Consider the following 9,917-nt stretch of genomic DNA (forward strand, 5'->3'; position numbering starts at 1 on the left):
TGAGAGGCCCGTGTATCGCAAAAAAAAAAAAAAAAGAAAAAGAAAAAAAAAAAAAGAATAGGAGGGCCAAGTGCAGGAGAAATGAGAGAGCATCAATGCTTCAAGATGCACCACCTGTTTCCCTGGACCACCTTGCCGTCATAATGTTGGATGGGCCCTAAAATACCATCCTCGTTCAGGAGCGAGATTGGAGATGGGTTCTTCTGATACCACTGATACCTGGGCTGCCCATGCTGCCCGTGGCACCCATACCTCCTCTGTACTTGTATTATCAATAAGGAGGCAAATTCTCCATATATTTGTCTTTGTGTGTCAAATGCGGCAAGCGGGGTATGTATGAAAATTGTTAAGGAAATGCCGTTTAAACAGAATACAAGGAGGCCTCCCTTCATGAGGTGACATCCCTGAATCACTATCAGTAGGTCCTGTACCTCACAGAAGTTTCCCAAGTACCCACTGGTGAGTTTGCACTGATCCATATATTCTCCTCCATCTCTCCCCCATCACTCCATCCTTAACCCCACCCTGCCCCTTTGGGACCACGTGCATATGCACGATTGGGCGGGGTGAGTCCCTAGTGTGAGAACAGTGTGTTTCCAGACAGGGATGAGCTCCGTTCATGCTGACAAGTTCAGGCTGAACACCGGACTCTAAGGGAATCTTCCTTAAGAGGCTGCTCACAAAGATTCATGGGAAGGTGGCAGCAGAGCATTCATCCAGTATGCTCCAAATTCTGTTCACTGTTCTTTCTCTTTGGGGAGGACATTGGGGAATAGGAGCCATTCTGGCACACAGCTTCAGCTGCTTGAAAAGAAACATGAGAAGAGACTCCAGCAAGGCCAGAAGAGGCGCTTCTCCCTGTTCTTCCTTCCCCCCACCAGCCCAGGAAAGCATACTCATCGCTCCTTCCCCAGCTGAGAAGCTGACTATCACACCTTCCAATGCATTTTGTCACCTTCAACATCCTTGAGAGAACCCCAGTTTCTGCTGTTAAACACTAAAAGGGAAACTTTTGGTTTAATGGTGCTCAAAGCAAGAATAAGGAGATGTTCTCCCAAGCGGTGCTCCAGAATAATCACTCATTGCAAAGAAGCAGTCATACTTTGCTTTATTCATGTTGTCTTCTTTGTGTGAAACTACCAGGGTGGGAAAAAAAAATAAGTTTAGGAGAGTGAAAAGCCAGGCCCACTTTTTAAAAAGCATTACGTTCTTCTCAGTTGAACCTTTGGTGTTGAGTAATCTTTAGCAATGTGAGGCTCCTTAAGTGGGGTTTGATGTTAAAAGTGATTAAATATTTCATTGACTACGGATAAGGTGCCTTGGTGACATCAGATTTTCCTCTCAGGGGAGTTAATCAAAGACCAGTCTCACAGCACTTCTATGTTCCCAGTGTGAAGGAGGCTCCGTTTTCTCAGGAAAGGTTACACTCTTTGCCACGGTGTCCACTAAGTTTTATTCTTTCTTCCCACCTTTCTCACTTGTGGGTGTCAAATGTCAGCCAAGTGGTTGTAATGTCAGGCTTCCACAGAGAGAAGGATGTCATCGCTACACAGAGAGACGCCAGACCTTGTGGGGAGTGGGAGAAATTCGAGAATGTTCCCGTGTATGCCCACTGTCATTCTCACCAGATGATTCTAAAACCAAACATTCTTATTTCCTAGTGTTGACCACTATCCTTTTTTAAACATTAGGATTCTCGGTGCTTTAAGGACCCTCAGAACTACAGGGCCTGTACAAATAAGCTCCAGGACACCGTCAGACCCAGTCCTGACCCCTTCTCTGCTTTGGCCACAGCGGAAAGGACCACATTCAACCTTTCCAACCTGAGACTGAAAGTCAGAGAAGGCTCAGCACAAATTCCCCAGTTAACCCTCACATCCAGTCTGACACACTCTAACAGCATTCTTTTTTCAGGCTCAGGCTGCCTGGGAGAAACAAACAAAAAGTGAATATCTTTCCTGTAAGTGGCTGTTGTCTTCATCATATACAGTCTTTTTTTTTTAAACATGTCTCTACTTCTTTCAGATGCCAGGTATATTCAGGCAGAGTGGTGACATGAGGCATAAGAAATAAGCAAAACATTGCTGTAGATGATAATTTACCCTTAGTCTAGGTTTGCAAAGAGATAGATAGGTCTTCTAAAATTAATCCCCCAAATTAATTAGTGCCCCAAAGAGAATTTCTCTCAATGTACATTTCAAATATCCCAAAGACATAGATCAGAAATTAATTATTCTGACATAATGAAATAACTTCGATTTATAAAAAAAAAAATCTTTAGAAACTGGCTACCAACAAATACAGAGACCTGAGGGAGGTCGTCTTTGCAGATGTTAGTTTTGGCTAAAAAGTTATAAGCACAGTCTTGTAAGGAGTACAGTAGGTTCATCCTATTACAATAATCTAATAGTTCTGGATGTAGTCTTGCTTTCTAGAGTTTTTCACAATGAAGAACACATGCTAGTGAACCTTCAGAATAGTAAGGTTGGTGATCAAATTAAGTAGGAAGAAGGTATTGCCGACTAAAAAAAATGTGCAACCTAAAAGGTGAGAATTATGCTTTATTTGGCGAACAAAACTGAGGACTTCAGCCTGGAAGACAGCCTCTCAGAGAGCTCTGAGGGACTGCTCCAAAGAGGTAAGGGAGGAGCCAGGATATACAGGAGTTTTGCAACAAAACCCAGGTAGTCGGAACATCAAAAGATTACTGTTAATTAAAGAAAACGAGACATCTCAAGTTACTGAATTTAGCGTGCTTTTCTAATGTCTGAGAAGATGCAAGAGTCTGGGCTCATTGAAGTCATTCCTTTGATAGGCACCTTAGCGATCTAGGGCCAGTTTCCTGCTTTTCTCCATCCTGAATCCCCTCGGGGTGCACCGTTGTGTGTGGCTGTAGTGACTGCTGGCTTGGTGGCTGCAACATCCCTTGTTTACTGATATGGCAGGCGACAGTTTTCATCCACGGTATGAACTGTTTGACGGAAAAACTTTTTTAAAAAACTAGATTTATGTAGACTGGATCTTGAGTCAAATGAATATAACGAGAACCCTGGAGATCTAACTCGGAAGTGCCTGACAGTCAAAATTCCAAGCTCCTATTTTAACTACAAGTACTTAGAAACAAAGGGCAGCGAGAAAGGAAGGAACCAGAAACAGTTCTTTATCAGGCAATACAAGAGTGTGGTCCCTCCAAATAGATGTGAAAAGTGACTTTTTAAATTAAGAGAAGAGTTCCTATAAATGTATACAAAACAGGGCAATGAGGTTTGTTTGGAGCTGTCGTCAAAAGAACAAAACTACATTTGCCTGAATTCTGATTATGGGGTGTTGTGCTTACCACGGGGCATGCTCTGAGCGCACATACTGATCTACCATGCAGTCATTTGGTGCTGATGTGGCTCCTCTAGGAAATGTCAGACCCTGGAAGTGAAATAATGAGGAAATAATGAAGCTAAAATAGAACACTTCACTGGATTTCCTGATTGCTAAGTTCAGCTTGGTCTACAACACAGACTGGGGTTCTCAAAACCTTGAGCGAGGACTTCCCTGACAGTCCAGTGGCAGTTAGGACTCCCACGCTTCCACTGCAGGGGGCATGGGTTCGATCCCTTGTCGGGGAACTAAGATCCCGCGTGCTGCACGGCGTGGCAAAAAACAAAACAAAACAAACAAAACAAAACGAAAAAACCTTGAGTGGACACCTCAGGAGTCAGTTGCTATGACAACATAACCCGCGTCACATACCCCTCATCCTAAGAATGCTGCAAGACGTTACTTTTGTGTTGGGATTCATTTGAGACTTTCCTTACACCCCCTCCCGTTAAACCAATACAGTAGGGTGTCTCAAGGAAAGCAAATCCTTGCCTCAGCCAGATCATTTTAGCAGACACACACTCTTTTTTCCTTTGTGGAACTCACACAAGATCATCTTTGACAAATGAGACGAATGTTCACCAGCCCTGTAGTAAAAGGTCGGCAACAACAGAGAAACCAGTCTCATCATTTCATGATGCTCTTCCAAGCAAAGTACCTTTTTGTCTTCCGGGGGACACCCAGGTTAAAGGAAGAAACCACAATAGTCTCTCTGTATCGCAGGGAACGGACCTCTGTGAGCATCCAGCCCATTCCCTTCATACTACAGAGGAGGGAAAGCAAGTCCAGGGCAGTGGGGTGGCCTGCAAGAGAGACAGCATGTGGAGTTCGTCTCAGAGAATGTCAGTCTCTGGGTGACCATGCATGCCCTTCCCTGGACCCAGATTCATCCAGCTATGGGCAGTGCACACGCAGGTTCAGCTCTTCAGCGCTTACCGCCTCCATCCTGCACAGAACTCGTTCCTTCAAAGGACTGCTGACTTAAGGTTTCTCACTCAGCCTCAGCACTAAGGCCCCCACTCTCCACCCTTAAGGCATGCAGTATCCTGGCGTTCCCCCTTGCACAGCAAACACGAGAGCGTTTAGAGAGTGATGCAACGTGCACCCGGCTCACAAAAGCTGAGTGTGATTCCACGACAACAGCCGTCATTTCCTCCAATCTCCTTGCAAAGCCAAACCTGCCACCTGGCAGCACAACTCATGAACAACAGCCTGCTGCACCCACGTGCTAAAATAACTTCTTAAGGAAAGCAGGCTAACGGCTTGGAGACCTTAATTATGCCAATAGGAATACAAAAGACTCTGAAAGCCCATTCTTTCGTGTTTCACAAACAAGGGGACACGAGTGATTTAAAAGGTGGTGTTCAGGCATGGGTAGCACACTGGTACACCTGACTCCCTCCAAAGCTCAGCCCCCAAACAAAACTAGGGCTTTTATGAGAACTGCAGAGTTGGAACTTGATTTTCTATTTCAGGCCTAAGAATCTTGGTCTGGGTGGGGGGAATGTAGGCAAGATAGAGACCAAGGGAGGATCTCTGTCTCATTCCCCTTGAACACAGTAGAAAAAGGAGTGAAGCAAAGGATATTTTGAAACCAGAAGTGGTGGAGACTAGGGAGAGCAAGAAATCCATGTCAGTGGCTGCTGACAGGGGAGCTGGGTGGTCAGCTGGGCTGGGAGGTAGCCAGTGGGACACAAGCAGGTGGCTCTGGCCAGCTGGGCTTTATAAGACAAAAGATACAGAGACAGGAAAAACAGAACTCAGGTTCGCGTGCAAATGAGTCCCTAACATCTTCCACAGCCCCCATCACAAGGTTAAGCAACAGAGCTGTCTTTTTCTCTCTAGTTTACCCTCCTTTTAACTAAAAAAAAAGTCACATTAAGCGATTTTGCCAGGCTTGAAATACTCATAAGGAATGAGGGAAAAGTTAGGACAGGAAGAGGGTCTCAAAATGTGATTGTTTCTGGCCCAGTCTCCTGTCTCAACACCCCATGAAACAGCCAGGTTCCATTTCATCATTCTAACCAGAAGAAATTGGCAAGGATGTCTCATGAGTTCCATGGACCTACTCACTCACATCAAAACCTCAATTCCAACAAGGAGTCAGACACAGTGAAAGGTGCTTCGTTCTTGCATATTCTGTTGAATTAAGGATTCACTTTAATATAGTCCCATGCAATATTTCTGGATAAAATTAAACAGATCAAACTATTGGCTATTGATAAGGGATTTTCTGTTTTTCTTCTACCTGCACTATTTAAACGATTCCCTTTTCCCCACATTGTGTCCTTTTTTATTTGATTCATTCATGTATTAGTTTATTAGAATTTAAGACCACATATAACATATAAAATGCATACAATACAATAAGAAAAAAGTTAACTGTGGATTAAGCTTTTAAAAGAGAAAGTGATTTCCTTTTTCCTGGGTGAATGGTAAGCAGCCTAGGAACAATATTATGAGAATCTGGGATGAATATGGTCAGCATTTCTGCTGATTTGAACCCAAAGTTTTCAGGGTACACATCTTTTGGTTTTGTTTGTTTGTTTTTTGGCCGCGCCGCACGGCTCGTGGGATCTTAGTTCCCCGACCAAGGATCGAACCCGGGCCTCGGCAGTGAAAGCGCAGAGTCCTAACCACTGGACCGCCAGGGAACTCCCATCTTTTGGTTCTTTAATGTATTAGTATGGTTTGTGTGGCTATACTGTATGTTTTATATATATATGAAGGTACTTTGTGGAGTGTTTCATGCAATTTCAGAGGCCTGCGTTCAGAGGAAGTCCAGTTACTTCATATTTAAAGCAAAATAAAAAACAAAAGAAGGCCTGAGTGCATCAAATACCAGAGTTCCATATTTAAAATATATATTTGCCCTTAAAGAAATAGTAAATGAGTGGTACATTTATCTTTGGATATCACTTGTTGTCTAAATGCAGCAAATAAAGAACATCAGTAAATTGGAGTCAAACAATACTAGGTCAGAGTGCTGTGTTTACTTATCTCTGTACCCACAACTCTTTCCCTTTCTCCTTCTCACACACAGATATGATTTGATAGTTGCTCAACTGTATTTGGAATCTGTGACACCATGAGCCATCGGCTGTGCTTTGGGGTCTGGATTGTTGGCCAAGTTTTGGAACTTCCTTGTTTTCAGTCCCTCTCAGATTCTGAGGACGAGCTTCCCCAGACTCAGCATTAGCCTCTAGCACAATCGGTGAGCATCCTAGGGGCCTGGTGGCAGCGGAACACTCCAATTCTCCATCCAAGTCACGAGCTAGGCTCTGCACCATTGCCTTCTCCCTCTCTCTTTTGCACACACACATACATGTGCACATTCACATGCGTACACACACACACACACAGAGGATCTTTAGCTAGTAAATATCCCAGAATAGTCACATCAGTCCATTTCATCCTGAGCATCTTTTGGTTATCAGAACACCCCCACAAACTCCAGACACATTTCTACCCGTAGCCAGACGCCGCTGCAGAGCTTCTCCCAGTGAGGTGAAACAAGAAACAGTTGCCTATTTATGCGAGAGTTTTTCCAATGTGAAATACCAATTGGCCGAAGCAGAAGTTTGGGGAATTTTCCATACATATAGTGGCTAATGTCAAACTCCTTCCTATAAAAGTAGGAGCAATTTGTCATCAGAGAATAAAGCCTCTCAGGCGAGGTGTTAGAGGCACCGACGAAGCCACTGCCCCAGTAGGGTGTCAAAGTTCACAGCACCTTATTGACTTAGAAGTATTCCTAGCTAATAATACAGTTGACCCTTCAACTACACGGCTTTGAACTTGCAAGTCCACTGAAACACAGGTTTTTGGGTTTTTTTTTCTTTAATTTCAATAAATATACAGGCGGCCCTCCATATCCATGGGTTTCGCATCAGCAGATGCGGAGGGCCGACTATGGGACTTGAGCATCCGCCGATTTTGGTATCCGCGGCGGGTCCTGGAACCAATCCCCCCGCGGATACCAAGGGGCGACCGTATTACTTTGATTACTGTTCCCTTCTTGGTACTGGCTGCTGGATATGGAGGGCTCGGTCAAGAGATAGTCCCCAAACGCTTCTCCAAGGTCTATGGAGCTTGGGTGAGCTCTCTCTCTTACCCTCCACAAATCGGGCACAGCCCCTTGGTCTGGGAAGACACCCGAACCAGTGCGGAGTACTTAGTCAGCTAGGTTGCAACCTGGGACCCGGAGTCCTGCTCTCACGCATGCTCCCTACCAGCTCCCGGGCGGGGCGCAACATCCCCCCCGCCCCCCGCGCCCGCGCCCTCTAGACGACCGAGGCCCTGCCGCATGCGCACATCAGCCAACCCAACCCCCAGCAGGCTGTGGTAAACCCACAGAGGGCGGCATTCCAGACTCGCTGAAACCCGACCAGACGCCAGAAGAGCCTTAACGTGCCGGATCGTGGGCCACCGCTCTAGCCTTGAGTCGTGAGCCGGGGGTCTCAGGAGATCCAGCGCAGCCTCCGCTGAAGCTCACAGCCTCCTCGACAGCAGTCGGGACATGGAGCGTCAGCCGCAGAGCAGCCACGATGCCTATGCCGACGCGGATGCAGCCGTCGCCGGCCTCTTCAAGCTGGGGGTCGACGAGGAGCGGGAAGAAACGCACGGTCAGTGGCGGGTGGGGCACTCGCTTTAGCCGATTCCAGGAAAGGAACTTTCCCAGGGAGGGGCGAACGGCAGGACCCCCCTCAGACGCAGGCCCTCCCCAGAGCCTGGCTCCCTCGACGGACTGATCTTTCTCTTTGGGTTTCCTCCCTTGCAGGGGTGAACCGCGCGGAGACCTCGCCTCCCGCAGAGGGGGGAGAGGGGCAGAAGGCCCAGTTCGAACCGGAAGGGAAAGAGGCGGGAAAGGAAGGAGAAGGCAAGCAAGGCTGCGATGTCAGCGTCGGAGCCGCCAGCCCTGAGGACGGTGGCGAAGGCCGCGAGGCCGAGGCCGAGGCGGGCGGCGGCGAAGGCGGAGAGCAGGGAGGCGAGGGGCAGCCCCCGCGGGCCACTGTCAAGGGTCCCGAGGCCGCAGATGGGCAGTGGCGGGTCCCCCATGCCAGGTTCACGCAGGTGCAGCTGCAACACCTGGAGCGCGTTTTCCAGCATACTCCGTACCCCGACGCGAGCACGCGGTAAGCGGGCGTCTCGGGTGGCGGGGGCTGCCGCGCGGGTGGCGGGCGGCGCTCTCGCGGGTCCCTCTCCTCGGCTCCGGACCTGAAAGCCCCGGGCCCTGGCGGCGGCCCGGCCCCTCCGGCGCACTCGGGGCCTAGGACGGGGGCGGGGGCTCTGCCTGGTGGGAATCGAGGTCGATATTTCCGTGTGGTGTGGTGTTTGAATAACTCACGTCGGGGAGCTTTGTCGGCCGCCGGTTAACATAAATAATGAGTCGCCTGAGGCGTGGTGGAGCAAATGAAGAGTTGGAGTTTACTTTTATCTCAAGTTTTGATCATCAGTTATTCATGGATTATATTTGCATTAAACACTACATTAAAACATCCTTTATCTTGATTACTGAATTTTTAAAAATAAATCTATTTATTTATGTCTGCATTGGGTCTTTGTTGCTGCGCTCGGGCTCTGGGCTCGGGCTTTCTCTGGTTGCAGCGAGCGGGGGCTACTCTAAGTTGCGGTGCGCGGGCTGCTTATTGTGGTGGCGTCTCTTGTTGCAGAGCGCGGGCTCTAGGTGGGTGGGCTTCTGTAGTAGTTGTGGCACGTGGGCTCAGTAGGTGTGGCTCTCGGGCTCCAGAGCGCAGGCTCAGTAGTTGTGTCCCACAGGCTTAGTTGCTCCGCGGCATGTGGGATCTTCCCGGACCGGGGCACAAACCCGTGTCCCCTGCATCGGGAGGCGGGCTCTCAACCACTGCACCACCAGGGAAGCCTTTGACGGTAGCTATTCTAAGGTGATATCTCATTGTAGTTGTGGTTTGCATTTCTCTGATGATTCGTGATGTCCGTTTTTATTTTTTAATATATTTATTTTTCTGAATTTTTGAACTTTATTTTTTTGTTCAGCGGGTTCTTATTAGTTATCCATTTTATACGTATTAGTGTATATATGTCAATCCCAGTCTCCCAGTTCATCCCACTACCACCCCCACCCCCCACCCGCACTTTCCCCCCTTGGTGTCCATATGTTTGTTCTGTACATGTGGGTCTCTATTTCGGCCCTGCAAACTGGTTCATCTGTACCGTTCTTCTAGGTTCCACATATATGCATTAATATATGATATTTGTTTTTCTCTTTCTGACTTACTTCACTCTGTATGACAGTCTCTAGATCCATCCACGTCTCTACAAATGACCCAATTTCGTTCCTTTTTATGGCTGAGTAATATTCCATTGTATATATGTACCACATCTTCTTTATCCATTCGTCTGTCAATGGGCATTTAGGTTGCTTCCGTGACCAGGCTATTGTAAATAGTGCTGCCATGCACATTGGGGTGCATGTGTCTTTTTGAATTATGGTTTTCTCTGGGTATATGCCCAGTAGTGGGATTGCTGGGTCATATGGTAATTCTATTTTTAGTTTTTTAAGGAAC

General features: G+C 47.3%; 1 protein-coding gene across 1 annotated transcript in view; it reads left to right on the forward strand.

The window, feature by feature from the left end:
- The first annotated feature begins 7,891 nt into the window (after positions 1–7,891).
- The window catches only part of LOC129391707 (homeobox protein ESX1), an 11,727-nt gene continuing 9,701 nt past the window's right edge, over positions 7,892–9,917 (forward strand). Inside the window, exons 1-2 of the mRNA XM_055081603.1 lie at positions 7,892–7,997; positions 8,153–8,507. Of these exons, the coding sequence (XP_054937578.1) occupies positions 7,892–7,997; positions 8,153–8,507 (461 nt within the window). The remainder of the gene's footprint in view (positions 7,998–8,152; positions 8,508–9,917) is intronic.

Source organism: Physeter macrocephalus, chromosome 21 (genome assembly GCF_002837175.3).
Source record: "Physeter macrocephalus isolate SW-GA chromosome 21, ASM283717v5, whole genome shotgun sequence".
Taxonomy (NCBI): Eukaryota; Metazoa; Chordata; class Mammalia; order Artiodactyla; family Physeteridae; genus Physeter; species Physeter macrocephalus.